Consider the following 18869-nt stretch of genomic DNA (forward strand, 5'->3'; position numbering starts at 1 on the left):
TAAGGAGAAAGCAAATTACACTTTTTAAACTAGTTTATATTTCCCCCCAGTATTTTTAGAGCTTTTTGCACTTCTTTTTGTGGCTATATATGAAAATATCTAAAACATCATTAAAGCAAAAGGAAGATAGGCATAATCTCTCTCTATCCCACTCCCAGGATGTCCCTATATGCCTTATGGCCACCCTAGTTTGCAATTTTGTAGGGAACAAACCAAAAATAATGAGTAAATCAGACTATTGGGAATGGAAAAGAACGATTATTTACGCTGAAGTTAGAGAGATTTTAATGAAACTTTCAAATAAATGAATACAGCAAATTAAATTGTCGTTTCCCAGGCTGCATTTTGACGATGTAAGCACACTACACAGCGTTGTTATTGGTTAAAAGGGACAGAAAATTTCTAACAGGATATTGAAATAGAAAGTTTCGAACAAAAATAAACTCTAGCATTCCTAAGCACTGCTAAAAAAACCCCAAAACCAACACCAAACCAGAAGAAGGAAAGCAGTGCTTTGCTTTTTTGACTAGGAAGAAATATGGAAAAAAAGTGCAGTGAAGTCTAGAAAAAGAATGTCCTGAGAAAGGGAACTGACAATGAGCTTTTGACTGACTGCCCAGAGCTGTGACTCTGTCTTTTCTGTTGCTTGGCAACTCCATGTTATCACAAAGAAACTGATATTAAGTTGGAACAGGCTGGATATGGTAATTTACGTGGGAAGATACTCTTGCAGTGGGAAAACCATTTTATTTCTAGTTTCTGTCAGCGTAAGTAGGTTTCACATGATGAACTGTAGTACATCCCCTGCTGGGTGCATTTTACCTAAAAAGGTAAAGAGTGACTCTGCCTTGGAAAGAGCCTGTGCAGAAAAAAACAAAACAAAAAAGCCTCCCACCTTGTTATTCATTAGACCTGCTCCTAGTGTCTACTCAAACATTTCTCCTAGTGGTAGCAAAAAAAGCTTGTTTTCATATTTGTATGGATTTAGTGCAGATTAGAGAGATGGAACTCGATCATTATCTTTATACCATCACATTCTCCAAGAACTCTTGAGATTTGCCTAAGACCTCCCTGTCTCATAAACATCAGAAGATGATCCTCACTCTATCTGAATAGTCTTTTCTTTTGCATTGGTAATAGTTAAGTGCTAAGTTTCAATTTCACTTTATTTCTTCTTTATTGAAAGAAGACACTGCATGTGCAGCAGCTACAGAATAATTGAAGACTGCTATAGAAACTGTCATTCAAGTTTGAATTTGTCTAGTACTATATGGCTTGGAAGGGTGTCTATTGGAGAATGGTAAGAGTATGTATGTAAAGCAAATAATTTTGTGAAAGCTTGGAGCCATAAGAGACATGTAATCCATAACGATATTTTTATGATTTGTTTAGGTCTAAGATTTATTTAGAAAAAGAGAATGCACAGAAGATTCAGGTTTTAACGCAAAGCCTTTTTTTCTTAAATGTCTGTTTACTCATAACTCTACTGAACTATTACCACAACTATTACCACAGTCTCTCTGCATATCCATCCTGCATCATTTCTAGTAATTTAACCCCATCATGCAGTCCTACAAGTAAGGAAGTGCTTCACATGTCTTCAGGACTCCCTGTTCTGGCTTTGGTCAGCAAAACACTTCCTGGCTCCAGGCTTCTCTGTACTGCAGAGTTAACTTGAAATATAACTCAGTTTGTGCCCCTGGCTCAAATCCCAACCATACACAAAAACTTCTGACTTGAGTATGTTGATGCTGTTCAGCTGAAGGGATTAGCCTGGACTGTCAGAAGGCACAGGCAGCAGCTTCAATTAGCATAGTTAATATAGCTACCCGCTGTTGCCTCAAGGACTTGTCTTCATTGCCAAAAAAGGTGTATTTTTACAGTGGGGTAATTAGCCTGATTTAACTATCCTTATTTAAAATCAAGCTCTTAATTTCTTTTCTTACAGGGAAGACATTGCTTCCCTATTAACTCAGAGTGTTCTTTTTTGCTGAGACTAAGCTAACTGAAGAGGAATGAAGCATGCAATGAAAAGAGCCCACAATGTCCTAGGCATCAAATAGACCCAGAGACTGCAAACTAAGTCCTTCTCTGCACTGAGCTGTGGTGGGGAGGTAACTCCCTTTCTCACTTTTCAGTTGGGCAGCACACAATGTATCAGCTTGTGTCCTATCTACCAAACTAATGAGATTGTCTACTTTTTCATTTACCACATCACATCCAATAAATCAAAAAATGTTCTGGGCTGTTATCTGACTCGGAGGGGAATAATTGTTGTATTCAATCCAGCAGCAGGCCTGGTTTAATTAAAACATAGTGTATTTCCCAATAAGGTAGTGACCAATTTTATTTTGAGTGCAACCTAAAACAACTTTACAACAGAATGGAACTTTGCTTTACCTTGAAGCTTTTGATACTTTTAAACTGAGTTTCCTTGCTAAATCATGAAGATCTGATTTCTTACACCCCTTACTAAGCAGTTAGTGAATAACTTTACCCACTGTAACTGTGGCCTTCCAAGCTAACTGCTTACAAATGCCATCTGTTTCCTAAGCCCTGGTGTTAGGGTAACACAGAGATTGCAGGCAGTCTCCCATAACTTGTGTTCATTGCATTCACAAGCACTCACTTGCTGTAAAGTGTTTTTTATGCCAGGGAGCAGCATCCTCTGACTTGTAGGCCATGCTAGACTAAGGGTAACAAAAGAGTAGCACCTCCACTGTGTGGCAAAAGAAATACCATTATTCCTTGCAATCATCTGGGGTTGGGCTTATTTTTGATTTTTGATTGAAAGTGGTTTTTAAAGAGTTTGGTCGCTATGACTTTTATTAAGAAAAAATACACAAAGTGCTTCCTATAGCATCTGTTTTCTGCATGCAGTATTTCTTACTGATGAGGAAAAATTACTGATTTTTTTTTTTTTAATTCTTTAATTCTGATAAGCACAGAATAAATAAAGGTACAAATGTGAGACAGGCAAGAAGTAATTAGGAGTAAGTAGCCAGCAGCTTCTGGGAGTACGCTGACCAAGGCAGTGGTACATTGGCCACAGGAGGGAGTGAAGCTCTGGGGAGAGATGCTGTGGGCAGAAACCAAGGTGAGGGATGCCTCCTGTTGTAGCCAAGTGGAGCTCTTCAAAAACATTGCTGAGAACCAAGAGTAGTTCCCAGGACTGGGGAGATGCTGAGAGCCACCATTTCCATTTTGCACACCATGCCCATTAGCACCTGCAATTAGTTTCATCTAATCATAGTTTCAAAGACTGTTCAAAAGAGGGCAGGAGCAAGAAGAGTTTCAGCAAGAAGAGAACCTTTTTGTTCCCAGCACTAGCCGTGTCCCATATAAGACTAGATTAGTCAGTGGATGCTACTTGATGCTTCCAAGATTTTTTTAATGTCTGTCTCAGGTTTCTGATAACTGAAGGACTGAATTTGATAAAAAATTGAACCAGATTCAGAAACAGTGTTATTGGCTTATATTAAGGTTACGAAGTCTCTCAACTGATTTCTGTACTTACAGGTGCTTATTGATTTGCAAGGATCGGTACAGAAATGAACAGGAAAGCAAATTAAAATAGGAAATAATAGGAATAACTCAACTTTGTTTGTGGTAGTGTTAGCAACTCTGAAAAGGCAGTTCACCTCTATTGTTCGAGTAAAAATCTTAGCATGGGGAATTACAAGGTGCATGGATGTTTCCCTCAGGAAAGAAGAGCCACAGAAGCTCTAGGTGAATAAACAGACGTGTTGAGGCAAGGTGCAAAGCTCATTTTTTTTGTGCCTAGAATGCAGAATTCATGAATGGGCTATAGAGCGAAAAGGTGTGGAATTGAGAAGGCAGTACATTTGAGTTTAAAATACTAAAACACCAGTAAATCAGGACAACAAAGTATTCAAATCTTCTAAATGTTAAAATAACCCCACCCTCTAAACAAAAATACTAGCAGAAACCTTTATCCCCTCCAATAACATTGAATATGACTCATGGTTTTGTGAATTTTGATGTGTGGTGGCACAGAAACTGTTCTATCTACTACCAACAGATGGTAGGTTTCTTGGTTTTAAAAATACAAAAACAGCTTGATCTCATGTACCTTGGTTTAAAAATAAAGCTCTTTTTATAGCATGTCTCAATTTCGACAACCACACTGTGCCATAAATATTGGATTCCAAGTATAAGTGTATTTTAAAAGCCTAAACCAGACCCTTATTTTATGGGTAGCCTGATCCTCTGAGTTTGTGAAGTCTTCAGCAAGAGGAGTCACAGCTGAACATAATGGCTCTTTGTGCTTAACTCCAAAGCTTGTGAGTTCAGCTTTGAATTTAAAAATGCATTTCCTGATTTGGTAACTTGCTTAAATTTAATTTCAAATGTGTGTAAATTCTAAAGTATCCATTTTTTCTGATGGTAAGCACAGAACAAATCTGCAGGAGTGAAATGCAATTGAATATAAAAGTAAAATGATTTCTTCTTAATGTTGCAGAGCACAGATAACTCAAATATATCTATAATTGCTCAGAACAAAAAGTGCTTTGACAATGATATTGTTTGCTCAAAGAATGTTTTCATCACTGTTGGAGACACTGAGATTTATTTTAGTGAACCTTCTGAGAAACAGGTTAGTTATTTTCTTTCCTTTTTGGGTTGCCCTTTAAGATAAGCACTGCAAATTTACAGCTCTAAAGGAGAATGTTTTTGGAAAGCATCTCTCAGTCTGAGTTAATATAGTACAAGTGTTTAGGCCTGGATAACGCAGCAAGTCCCAAGACACGCTTTTTTCCCCCCTTTTTTTATTTCAAGTTCCATTTATCATAAAAAGAAAATTGTTCAAAAGTCTCAAGGAGTTGAAACATACTGGCATTTATGAGTTTCTTTCCAGTTGGTTTTGAAAGAGAAACCAAAGTATGAAGCAAACTTAAATGACTGAAAAGACAAAATATCAAAGTATTAAAAAACAGTTCTACTAATGTTATTGATTCAGCTATATGCTGAAGTATTCTTCAATACACACTTTGCTGTTATCTGGCTGTATACCTTGGTAGCATTACTTTAGTAGATCTTAATAAATATTCATTTGTGTCAGAAAACCCTAGGGGCACAGGAAAACAATTCTAACTATCAGCTCTGGAAGGCTGGATATTATACCGTGATCCACTTTCCAGAACAGGACATTACAATTCTCTGGGATAAGAAGACAATGATGCATATTAAAGTTGGACCTCGATGGAAGGTGAGCTGAAATATAAACCCGAGATTTTGTGTAGATTCTCTGTATTGCTAATGTGATCTTTTATTGAATAACAGTGATAGTCTTTTCTTCAAGATTAGCTTTCCCAGTGATATAATTGTTTTATTGTGGTGTTCAGCTGCTAGCATTTCCCAGGTAAGAAGAGATGTGACTTCTGAAGAGAACGAGTGATTTTGATGTGTGTGCTTACTGTGTTGCTCGATACACTGCAGCCTTGGAGCTATGCAGTGATTCAGCTCTGACTCAGAGATACTTGGGGGCTGGAAGGGAGGGGTAATTTTTGAGTTACCCTGTTCACTGCAGGTTTTCATTGGCTAAGGCAATGGAAAAGAAGCTTCCATGCCCAGTGACATGGAAGATGGCAAGTTTGTAGTACAGATTGCATTAGGCTGAGGATGGAACTGCAACCTGGTTAAGGTTTCTGAGATGAACAGATGGAGTCACATCTTGGGTTTAATTAAAAAAGACAAAATACAGAAAAAGATCTAAACAAAAACTTACATTTAAACCTAATGGATATATCATGACAGGATTCAGTCACGATGCAAGGAAGAATTCAAGGCTCCTTTTTTAACCAGTTGCTTTTCTCTTTTCCACTCCTATATCATTGTCTACCTTGGTGTCTCTGCAACTCAGTCTTTGGGTGCTGGCAGAGTAACCATATCTGGGCAATTCAGAATTGCATTTCTCTCTGTTTCAAACATGAACATATGTATTAAGATGGGGCTCATTCAGCAAAAGAAAGCATTCTAGTCTAGAATACAGTATCAGATTTTCTGAAGTGTAAGTCAAAGCTATAATGACCATCTAATGTGGTTTTAAAGCAAAATTATTATAGGCTTCTCTTTAAATAGCTGTAAAATACTTAATTCACCTACAAATTGATTTATCAGCCATCAATACACATAGAGAAAAAAAAATTTTCTTCTGTTTTTGAGTAAGCTAGCAGGGAGCTGAATTCTACAGGTTTCATTTAGGAACAAAAATACTTCCAGTTCTTTCTGTTTCCAATGACTATTTCTTCCAGAGGCTCCAGTTCAGTCAGATGTCTGCAGCAGACCTTAGGAAAAAAGAACTCATTAGTGTGAGCCACAATGCCCTAAAAATCCAACTCTACTTTTTATTGTTGTGCAGGAATGTCTATTTTCCTGTATATTTATACATGTATGTATGTATACAGTTTTTCTCATCAGCAGCATATGTCCAAGAAAAGAAAGTTGCAGCTGTCTCTTTTATAATTGCTATTACAAATGTTCTGGCTATTGTGAACTAAAATTAGAGGCAGCAAGTTTTAATGACAACAGCTAGTCAGGCTTCACAATCATGTGGTAGTTCACCTGAACTTTTGACTTTTGGACTGGAATTACTACTGAGCTTTCAGAAAAATATATTAGTAGATTCCAGTCCGTTTTCACAGGCAAGCAGTAAGAAGAAGTTCTGGAAAATAAGAAGAAAACCATTGATTTCTGTTAAAAGATATTTGCAATATGGAACTGCAGGCATAGCAGAGTATCAAATATTTTCAAAGAATAAGTCAGATTTACCTTCACTTACATATTTTTATATGCCTTGTGTGTCATTTGTGCCAATTATTGACTGAATTTGTGAAAAATATTTTTTTCTCTTCCAGGGCAAACTGGCAGGCTTGTGTGGAAATTTTGACAAATATACTTCGAATGATCTGACTACATCAAACAACATGGAGGTGAGAAATGCACAGGTGTTTGGAGACAGCTGGGTATTAGGACAGGTAAGTCCCATGTCCAATAAAAATGTAGAGAAAAAAGATTATAATTTTATTTTCTAAATGAGCACATTATAAGCGCATGATGTTTAGGTATTTTCTAAAATTATGGTCACTATATAAGAGGGCATTTTAATTTTTGTGTCTGTAGATAGGAAATGTGCTAATAATCTCTTATGTCATAGCAAAGAGATATCAAATTTAAATGAAACCAGACAATCTCTTTAGGGATGAATATGTTTTCCCCTGTGTCAGACAATTATAATTGTCTGTATTTCAGTGTTCTACAAAGTTAGGTACACTGCTACTAGTATATTTGATTCATCCCAATTTAAAAATAATTCTACTTTCTCTGGAGTTGGAGGCATCAGGATGCTGGAAGTAAACAGAATCTGAATGCTGGATAAAAGAGCCCTGGAAGAGTTTCTTTCTGAACACTGAAAATAAAATGAAGATTTATTTTAGTGGCACTTTGTAAACAGAGTAAACTGACAAAGCAGAAGTGGTGAAGGGATGGGGAGAAAGGCTCAGAACAGCAACAGGCACCACCCAGTATGAAACCTTGATTTTTGAGGAGAAGGTAGGAGGACGCTATAGAGTGGAGGACTGCAACTCTGGTTTATAACATAGGAGAATAGGTATTTCATTCATTTGTGCTGAGAAGATGTAAAGTTTTATAGCCTTGTGGACCTATGGAAAAATCATTATTTGTAACACACTCCATTTGGATGTCGGTCAGTACCAGTTTTTAATCTGTTCTCTCCTTGACACAGCAGGAAATTGGCTAAATAACTCTCACCTTATGGAACAATGCTTTGGAATAAAGATTCTGAGGCTTCTCTGCCTCAATATCTCCCCTTGAATATATTTTATTCTACAAAAAATGTTTAAATTTCATAAGCAAGCAAGGAAAATGTTTAGAGTTATACTGCTCATCTAGAAGGTTGTACATAAAGAAATGTATTTGTATGATGTTTGTGAATTTTTCTTTTTCAATTTATTGATCCAGCGGCTCTCTTAAAAGGATGTATAGTGTTTGCATAGCACATTGCCTTGTGAGATAACTTTTGCTTATACATCTCTGACTTTCACCTTACTTTTTGGTGGACATATATACCTGTAAAATCTCGTGTAATCTCCTGATCTCTGTGTCTGCCAGAGCGCTCAGTGTCTAAGTTCAGCCTTTGTTTTGCTGGTTGACTGTGTTCAGACAGACTTGACACTTCATCTGCCCCCACAGTAAGCCTTGGGGATTTTTTCAGAAAGGACCTTTGGCCTTTGTAAAGACGTATCCTGGTCACCATTTCTGAAAAATCTAAAGACTGTAAAGGAGTATTTGATAGCTGGAGGCCAAGAACCCAGCTCTGCTACAGGGAAACGTGTTTGTATTAGCACTGTGTAGCATGAGATACTTCCAGGGCTTCTCTTTCCTGGGAGTGGCAGCACATATCCTCACAGCAGTGTCCAAGCACCTGCACAGCAGGGCAGCATAGGTGGGTGATTGCACTGCAGCCAAAGGTGCTGCGGGACACCCCAGTGATGCTCATGCCTTCATCATCACACCCTCCTGGTGCATTACACCCACCTTCCCTGCTGCACCAAGACAGCATGGTTTCAGATGAAATCGTGTTCTCTGAGCTGAGTGTCCCTTTCCTGTATTTTTCTGTAATTTTTTATTTCTTTTTGAAGAGATCCTATTAGTGATGTAGTTGTACCTCACGCATTTTTGAGTTATTATGATGATCTTTGACTCTATTTTTTTAATGAGTTCCTCCCTTCCTACCACTGCTTCTTTATTTGAACTTACAGGGCTAAAGCCATCTGTAGTATGACTCCATTTAAAGTCAGTGAAAACCACCCAGGATGGATTTGGACCACGTATTTGTTTGTGATGTTACAGTTGGTTGCTCTGGTAATGATTATAATGTGTCAGAAAGAAAACATTTTGTCTTTATGCATTGAGCAGAGACAGCAGGAACATTTTAGTGTTTTAGAACAAAACAAAAAGATTCTTTTTTTGTGCAAATGTTTTTAATTATAAAAACAAATCAAGGAAAGAAGATGAAGAAGATAGCATTTAAATTTTTCATTTTCCGATTATCCAAGTATTGAATTATATGATACTATGGTGTACCTGAATCTGTGATAAACACACCTACCTATTAAATATTTGTGGGTTTTTTGCTTGTTTTCAAGTGCAAGAGCCCAAATGAAACACTGAGACCATGTGAAGTACATCAGAGCAAGTTCCCTTATGCCAAAAAGGAATGCTCAATTTTATACAGTGATCTTTTTGCACCTTGTCGTAATGTGGTAAGTTTGTTAAATATCCAAGATTGCTGTAATGAAAATAATAAATTTCCAGTAATTAATTTCTTCTTGCCAGTACTCTCAGTCTGAATGTGGAGATACAGAGTAAAGCCCTGCAAATATCTCTCTGTGGGTGGGCTATATTTGTGCAGAGCTCTTGTTCCTTTCAAGACTGGAATCTAAACATAAAAGTGGTAACAGAGTTGTGAGTTAGTCGACTGAATAATCAGGGTTCTATTCTCTTTAGGCTTTATTTATGCCTTTTATCTATATAGGTAGCTAAGTTTTATAAATTGAGGGATTCTAAAATAAGTGTATGTGTAATGCACCTACATCTTAGCTCAAATGGTTTTATTTTGTTAACTGTTCTATATAGAAAGAAATATGTTCCTACTCTGTACAGAAAGAAATATGAGCATGATTTCAGCTTCAGAGATATTAGTATTTTTAGTTGTTTGGCAGCTTATCATCTGGTTTTATCAAAACTCAGAGGTTTTATATCCTTGTTTTCCCAATACCTGGCTGAGCCCCAGTTACAAGAATGTCCTTCAGTTCAGTCTAGACGAGATGGGGACAACACTATTTTGTGTGGTAATCTTTTATTCCATTTTAATCCACCCATTATCAATGCAAGACGTGCTTTATACATTTTCCTGTTTCTAATTTTGGCCTCCCAATGGTATTTAGGTGCTTCTTTACACCTGAGCAAGCAAGAACCACTATGCCATTTCATCTGTCTCTTAATTTCTTCCTGATTATTAATACTAAATGACATCATTAGCTGTCTCAGCTGAACCTCCTGACTTTCAGGATTGAAGCTGAATCTCCACATGGTTAGGAATTTGCCTGTGAAGGAGGTTTCAGTAGCTTAATCCTAGAGATTTATTAAAGTTGACTTAAGTTACTATGTAAAGAATTTTTTGAGCATGTGCCTGAGAACATAGTGATGAGTGTATTTTCAAAGTGGCAAATAATAAATAAAAATGGAACTTCTGAGAGTTTTTAAGCAACTGTATTATATAACAACTTAGAAAGATCTTTTCTCTTGAACACTCATTTTCTATATCTTATCCCTATTGTGATTACAATTTGCAAATATTATGCCAAAAATTTAGCATAATTATGTAAAAAAATCTATGCTAGGTGCAAAACATGTAATTTAATTAGTAGTCAGGTATTTCCACATCTATGTATCTATCTTGTGTGGAAGAGTCTGCAAAGCAAACATCTTTGATGTGCTTTTAGAACCTATTAATCTGCATGTAAAAGTACAGCTCCTCGAAAAATAATGTAAAGTGACCTCCTATCAAGGGCATGTGCAGCTGACTGCTGAGTGGGGAACAGGGTGCCAAGAAAAAAACCTGAGCAGGAACTGACAATGGGGTCATGGAAAGAACAGAAAACATAAATGGGGGTTTCAAATGTGCTTGTTGTTGCTCTTGCTATGTGGGCAGAAGATTTTGCAGTGCATGCAGGAAAGCTCCTGTCTGTGGGACAGGTGGCCTTGCAGTTCAACTCAGGCTGCAATACCAGTTTGCAGGGAGACAAAATCTTGCATCTCTGGCTGGCAGCAACTGATGGATTGAAATTGCCCAGATAAGCACTGAATTCAACAGGGTCTGAGGAACCTGAACACTTGGAGAAAAAAGGGTCTTTCTCATAATTTCTGAACTCTGCAGGAACTTTGGCCCATAACTCCCGGTTTATCACAAGAGCAGGATATTGCTGACCCATGGAGAGATGCTGTTCTGTGGGCATGAGAGACAGGTTGAGATTTTTGGAGCCAGTTTGCTGTTTGGTAATTTCTACAAAGCTACTACTTTCAATAGAGCTAGTTCTCATGTCCCCCCACGTGTCCCCTATGTCCCCAGTGGTATCCCTGTTTTCAAAACAAGAAGAAGAATGAAAGCACAATAACATCTCTCTGCCCTTGATCCAGTCCCTGCCAGCTTCTAGCAGCTGCCAGCTGAGAAGCTGTCTTCATGTTAGATAAGTACTGCTTTGTTACTGTGGTGGTATTTCTGTAATCTGACGTGTGCCATTTGAGTGCTTTACAACTGAGCTAGACCAGGGACTAAACTGAAGAGAAGCATTGCTTTAAACATTCCATGTGTTGAATAAGAATGCTGTTTTGGAAATGTTGCTAAAAATTAAAAAAAAAAAAGAAAAAGAAAAAAAAGATTTAAACTCAAGAAATAGTGTATCATGTAAAACCATGAAATATTGTGATAGGATTTTAAAGAATGTGGGTTTCTGATCGAATGAAGTTTTGTGGGCAAATTATATTAAAATCTTGATAAGCGCAGAAATATTGTTTTTTTTCTGCACAAGGTCACCAGTGGTCTTAAGCTTTCTTCTCCTGGGAAAACCCCCCTCTACAAATTATTACTTTAATAACTTGGTATTAAAGTCAGAGCTCTGATTTTGTTGTTCATGCACAACTGACAGGATGACTACAGATGGCAGTATTTGCCTTATAAAAGCAGAATTGACAGCTTCAGTAATTCTTTAAAATCAATGAGCAGCAAGTGTGTGGACAAGCATGTTAGTAATCACTGATTGAATTTTTCTTTTGACCTTTAACTTAGGTATTAGCTGATCATTTGCAGTGTACATTTTTTGTAGGAATTTGCTCAAACTTTGGAAAATACCTTATTTTTGTGTTTAATTCTTTCAGTCAGTCCAGAAGTAAAACTCCTGCTGCAACTGGAATTTGTACAGTTCATGCAATTAAGTCACTAATTTTTCTTCTTTCCCACCCCAGATTGATGTGACTTCTTTCATCAAAAATTGTCACACAGACACATGCAACTGCAATCTTGGTGGGGACTGCGACTGTTTGTGTACCAGTATTGCAGCTTATGCCCACAAGTGCTGCCAGCAAGGAGCAGCGATTCACTGGCGATCTCCTTTGCTCTGTGGTATGTACCTGGGCTGGCCAGAGCTTATCTCACAGGCATCTCTGACTTTTTTCTGCCCAATTATACAAATATGACAGAAGCAGGTGGATAATAGACATAGTTCACATCTCCCAAGCTGTTTCTGTGTTAGCCGTGTCATCCTTATACACCCAAATCCACGGTCTTGCTGAAACGGGCTGGCTTTGCTCAGGGTGTGTTAGGGCAGAGACTGTGGGAAAAGCACTAGTGAATGTCCAGTTTTCTGTGTAGGGCAGAAAAGAGACCCAATATGTTCTTTTCATTGACAGCAAGAAGGGTTCTGAGCTGTAGAATAATTCTCCTGCTTCAGGTCTGCTGTCACCGAACAAAAGTCTAAGAAAATAAAATTGCTGGCTGAAATAGCTTGTGGGACATGAAACTTCCTCTCCTGAAAATGAGCTTTACATTTTAAGGATGCAGATATGAACGGATTCTTTTGTTACTTTGTAATAATAATAATAATAGTAATAATAATAATAACAATAATAGGATGCTTGTTTTCTTTTTCTTTTAGCTTATGACTGTGAACATTACAACCAAGGTATGTACTATTTGATATTCTCATTTTAAAAACATGATTAATTTATGGGCTTTTTCTTTGGCTTGATGAACGTAGTTTGAACATTGCTTTTATTTTTAATGAATGAAGGTTAGTGGCCCAGCTGTGTTGACTGATACTAGTAATCCCTAATGCCTCCATTATTAAATTCATAATGTTTCTTGTGTGGGGGGTGGATTGATCCATCATCCTACAACGTATGGTAGCAGTCAGGGAGAAGCTCTAGAAGCTCTTCCTTGTGTTTGTACTGTAAATTTCAGAGCTGGGATCTACAATATTTGGACATTGACAGGCTATGGGATTTTATGCACAAGCCTCACAATACTGTACTGTGAAAAGAACTGTACCTTAGGATGAGAGTGGTATTCCCATAACAGAATGAATTCTGTGTCATCCCCTCTAATATTTGGATACTCTGCACATGCTTTATAGGGAGCAATAGATATTGAAAAGAGAAATTTAACTAGTTGCAATGACATGAATCTGACTTTTAATGTATCTTTTTGATGACTAGGATAATGTGTGTACTATAATGAGGATGATTAGAGAGATAATTTTTATCTCCTCTTGTCTGGCCTACTATAGTAGTAGTGTGTAGATCTTGCTAGGTATAGCCCACTTCCCACGATTTGTAATAGGGATTTTTTCTTACTCAAAAAAGTTTGAGGACATGGCTTTAATGGTGAATATCAAGACAGTGGTCTTAAAGGTCTTTTCTGACCTTATTTATTCTATGATTCTATGAAAAAGTAGGAAGGAGTACCGGTTTTGGCTTATTTTCTTTGTATAGTTAACATGAATTTAATAATATATTTTGTATCTGTGATGACAGTGGTGTTTTAGCTACTGCTTACACAGATCAAGGCCTTTCCCAGTTCTCATGCTGATCCACCAGTAAGCAAGCTGGGGCTGCACAGGAGGTTAGAGGGGGACAGAGCTGGGACAGCTGATCCCAGCTGACAAAAGAGATGTTGCAGAACACATGATGTTGAGTTCAGCAACAGAAATTGGAGGGGAAGTTTACTGGGACCGGCATTGCTTAGGGTTCATCTAGATGTTGGTCAGATGATGGTGAAGAATTTTGGCTTTTCCATCACTTTTCTTGCAATTGTTTTCTTTGGTTTCCTTTTCTTTTTCCTTATTTCTCTATAAACAAAACTCAAACCAAACCGTGATTTAACTGTCTTTATCTCCACCCATGAGTTTTTTTTCAGTTCTTCCCCTCTTATTATTTTGTGAGGTGTGGGGTGAGTGACCAAGTGTGTGGTGCTTAACTGCCTGCCAGGGTTAAAGCCAAGGACAGAGTTATGCATGTTTCCACTACCAAGTGGAACCAAGTGGAACATTAAAACTTAAGTTTTGTAAATTATACAATGAAATTTTTTCTTTTTCTAATTGATTTTTCTTCCCTTAGGTCTTGGTGAAGGACCCTATGTTTTGGCAAGTTTTGGAGTGAATGACACAATTATAGGGGCTAATGTATCCAGCAGAAGGATATTTCCCCTGCCTAGAACTGGAGCACATGGAAATGTAATTTTCAGTTTCATGATAACTCCAGGTCTTTTTAAAGATAAAGATTTATGTAAGTGTTCTCAACAATTTTGCTAATGGTGAGATATATATCTCAAAATATATTAATGATTTTTGCTGCCTCTTCTAAATGTCCTGAAGTAGTCTAGATATTTTTAGTTATTGGAATAAGTGGCTGGTTTCAAAATGAAGGACAGATTTAAATTTTAATTCTTTTAGTATTAGAAAACCTCACTTCCAGCTTTAAAGTTGACTTTTCAAAAATTATTTTAGAAATATTACAAAATACAAATGAATAGAAAACTTTGTGAAAAAATCCAGTTAGTTTCTATAACTGGAAACTGGTGAATTTTACCCCAGTAAATGTATCTAGCAAATATCAACAGTGAAGTTAAATGCAGGATATTTTTGTTTACAGTAAAATTGGTTCTACTTTTTGTTTTCACCTTATTTGTTGCTTTTCCTGACCTAGAAAATGTGCAACTCAGAATGATCAACCTATTTCTGCATTGTCAATAAGCAGCATCTCTGTACAATGTAGAAGGTAGATTCTTAGGGAACAGCTAATCCTAAGCTCTATGTTTTACTTATCAGAGACTTACCCAAACTCTACAACAAAATAAATATGTTTAAATATATTTTCTTCTGTATCTATTTTTCTTTCTTCACATATGTGAAAATTGTGCCAATTAAATCAGTTAAGATTTTTCCATTACTTTCTCAAATAATTTAATTTGTTGAAAAAATCACAAACTCTCAAAAATCAGCTTAAAGAAGGGCTTTCTCCACAGAAAAATTTCAAACTATGTTTAAAAACATTTGAATATTTATTGCCATGGGAAAATTAGGTTTTTATATGTGATTTTGAAATGAAAAATATATACAACAGAAGAATTAATTCAGTCTTGTCAAATCCCCATGTAAAGTGGAAGTAAATAATTCGTTATATCTGTGCAGTACACAGATGACTTTCATATGGAAATGAGGGATGAGATAGAATTCCTCTAGATTAAAGAACTTCAAGACCGTATTCAAGTTGAAAATCAAGAATGAAGTCAGTCTTCCTATAAATTCTTACCTTTTCAGAGAATTTTTTCACTTTTGATTTGGGACATGGGTGGAGCAAATAGAGGTCAAGTCTCTTATTTGGCCATAGATTTTCTTATTGTATTTTTGGATATGACTTCATATAAAAAAACCTGACCTCAATGTTCTTACAGTGTGATATTAATTACCAGTGAAACTTTGGCACTGTTAAGCTGTCAGACATTTGTACAGACTTGAGAAAAATTCCAGTCTGAGAGTACTTAGGAATAATTTTTGAAGGTTAGTAGCAGTAGGCTGAATGTAATTTTGGTCTAACTGATAAGTATCTTGGCAGTTCTGGATTATATGATCATTTGAAGTCTCTTTTAGTCCCTGCACTGCGTTTCTATCTCTCTGTGAAACATAAAACTGAATTTAATTCTTTTTCTGTGAAAAACAGGTTTTTAAAAGGAGCCACTTAACAGCCAATATGTAGGATTTAATCTCAATTATAAGTTGTTTTCTGTGAAAACCTCACCATTTAATTATTTTTTTCTTCTGTGGAAGCTCTGTCTCTTGTTTCCCTTGAATCTGCTGAGAGACCAAACTACTTTCTGTATGTACATGACAATGAAACCGTTGGGTTGGAGCAGTGGCAGGCAAGTGCCTCCTTTCAGAGACGAGCCACCTTCTTCCACCACCAGGGTCTCTGGAGTCCAGGGCTCAGTGCCTTTGAGCTGCACAGTAAAAAAGGCTTTTTCATCATTCTCACCTCATCCAGTGTTAAAGTGGGAAAGTATGATGGTTCAGAAGAGTTCAAACATTTCAGTAGCTTTACTATTGAAGGTAAATTTTGCATAATCCCCAGGGATAAACATTCTTTTTCTACTTGCCTTCTGAGCACTTTCTTTCTTGTATTTCATCAGCAATGGCAACAAATATTTTATCCTGTTTTTAATTTCTCTTTGTCTTCCATCTCAAAATGCTATTATTTTCTAACTTCTGCAGATAGGATGGTCGCATTATCTTTGAACTACATTTTCATTGGCTTACTCTTTTCAAAATGAAAGTAGCATGTCATGAAACAATGTATATTATGATCTCATTAATAATCTATAGATATTTATTCTTTTAAATGAATTGGGGAATTGTACTGCATCTGCAACCAACAGTATCTTCACTATATTTAATTGATCTTTTAGGTTTTGAAACAGAGTATATTATAAAAACAAATAGCTGTTTTTATTGTCAAATCTTGAAGTCTTTTAGCTTGAACAAATTTAAAGTACTTGAAACTCCTCACCTATTGGAAAGTTCTGAAAAAATTTTTTTTTTCATTTTTTCATTTATCTAAAAATCTCAATGTATGTTATAGAAAAGGCTGTAAATTTATTGTTTATTGCTATTGATCAATAAAAAACACCTTTTCTTTCTTTCTTTCTCAGAACTCAGTGCTTCTGTGCCTTACAGAAGGATGTGTGAATGGCGATATGAATCTTGTGCTAATCCTTGTTTTAAGACATGTAGTGATCCTGAAGGAATAGCATGTAAATTTCTTCCTCTGTAAGTGAAATTAATCTCATTTTGCTACTGTATTGTTTTTTGTAATAAGCATACCATATACTTTCTAAAAATTACTGCTGCTGCAATATCCATTTAGTTTTTCTGTCTAGATTTCAATATCATTCTCATGAGAAACTCTAACAAGTCGTATGGAAACATTTGTACCAAGCCTCTCATTTCCCACAGTTTGCATTCCCATTTACATGCACTTTCCAACACAAGAATAAGAGGATTTGTATTTAGCCCAGAGGATTAGCTTCTGGTAGTGGTTAAGTAGAAAGCTATTAAATTAAATGAAGGCTATTTTCTTCTATGGATTTGTAGTTCATCCTAAACAAGCACACCATGATGCTAAAACGACTACATCTTTCTGGTGTATATGTGACAGACATCAAAAATTGTAGGAATAGTAAGGGAGGAATACGCCCTCTCCTGTAAGAAAGGGGAACTTTTATACTGGGAGATGCCCGTTGGCATGAAGCAAGGGATTTCAGAGGGGTGGTGTTAGCTTGGAATTTAATAAATAGATTTCCCATTCTCCCCTGGCCTCTATGAAACCATAGTAAACTAAATAGAAAAATGCCTAAAAGCGCGAGGCACAATATGGTGGAAAAGAAAGGATACTTTAGAGTTCAGATTCCCTAGGCATATGCAATTTATGATTAGTAATACTAGTAATATGACTACTTTTCTCTGTTGGTATTCTTAGCTTTTTCCTTATGGGAACACTGGTTGTTTATGTCATCATCTTCTTATTGATAAGTCCCCTGAGAATGAAAAAGACATGGGAATATAGTGATTTGACTGCGTTCTCCTGTGTTGAAAAGACACAAGAAAAAGGCTTTATGTTAATATAATCTAAATATTTTGATATCTCAAATGAACGTATCTGGATAAAACAAGTCTTGTAGACAAGTTCATCATTCTGTGAAAAACCTTTCTGCTTAGGGATTTAAACTTCCACCTGGTGGTGGAAGCAGAATGGTCCAAAGCTATCATGTTCATCAGCCTATGCAAATAATTATTAACAGTTTAGAAATAGAATTATGCTGCTCAATAACTTTTTGACCTTAAAATGTCTCAAAATGATATGATCATAATTTAATTGGAAAGTTCTCAGAACTCTGATAAGTCATTCTAATGGTTTGTTTAGACAAAGTAAAATAATTTAAAATTAACTTCTACTGTGGCTCTAGAACTGACTATGCAATATTTTAAAGGGTTGAAGGATGCATGCCATACTGTCCCAAAAACATGATCCTTGATGAGGTCACACTGAGATGTGTTTATCCAGAAGACTGTAAGTATACTTTATTATGTTGATCTACTCTTATAAATTGCTCCAGAGATCCCAGGAAAGGATTAATCAAATGTAATTTTTTTAAAAAATAAAATGCTTTCTTAGAACAACTTTCTGTTGAAGATTGTCTCTAAGGAGCATAGACTCCATTCCCAGTCATCCAAAATATAGCTTCTGCATTCAAGCAAGTCATATTTTGAGTTGACTTCTCATATTTCTCTAATAGTGGGTTATATATATAACTTTTTGTGATTATGTTATACTCAGAGTAACTATATTTGATATATAATATATATTATGCATCTGTAAGGGAGAGATCCCAAATGAAAAAAATACAGCTGGCAAAAAGTTCAGTCTTTTCAGAGGCTGACACAACACTAACAAATTCTGTTAATCAATTTCTTAATTTCTGGTGTGTAAAGATACCACATTATTTGCTTATTTTTTGGGATAAAGTATATTTTTAACATTAAAATTTAATTTTAATACTATATCTTATTTTATTGTACATATTTTGAATTAAATACATTATGCTTGATATTTGCTAGTACAAAGTTATCTAATATACTGTCTTCTAAGGATGTAATGTACTTATTTCAAATATTTTACTATTTTGTATTTACTGAATTTTCTATGAAGTTGCCTTGTTA

General features: G+C 36.1%; 1 protein-coding gene across 1 annotated transcript in view; it reads left to right on the top strand.

The window, feature by feature from the left end:
• The window catches only part of OTOGL (otogelin like), an 89628-nt gene that overhangs the window by 42332 nt on the left and 28427 nt on the right, over positions 1-18869 (top strand). The window contains exons 26-35 of the mRNA XM_088166058.1: positions 4484-4618; positions 5084-5230; positions 6879-6998; positions 9189-9305; positions 12067-12223; positions 12756-12782; positions 14215-14382; positions 15924-16202; positions 16802-16919; positions 18140-18219. Coding sequence (XP_088022184.1) covers positions 4484-4618; positions 5084-5230; positions 6879-6998; positions 9189-9305; positions 12067-12223; positions 12756-12782; positions 14215-14382; positions 15924-16202; positions 16802-16919; positions 18140-18219 — 1348 coding nt within the window. The remainder of the gene's footprint in view (positions 1-4483; positions 4619-5083; positions 5231-6878; positions 6999-9188; positions 9306-12066; positions 12224-12755; positions 12783-14214; positions 14383-15923; positions 16203-16801; positions 16920-18139; positions 18220-18869) is intronic.

This window comes from Sturnus vulgaris, chromosome 5 (genome assembly GCF_052056855.1).
Source record: "Sturnus vulgaris isolate bStuVul1 chromosome 5, bStuVul1.hap1, whole genome shotgun sequence".
NCBI lineage: Eukaryota > Metazoa > Chordata > Aves > Passeriformes > Sturnidae > Sturnus > Sturnus vulgaris.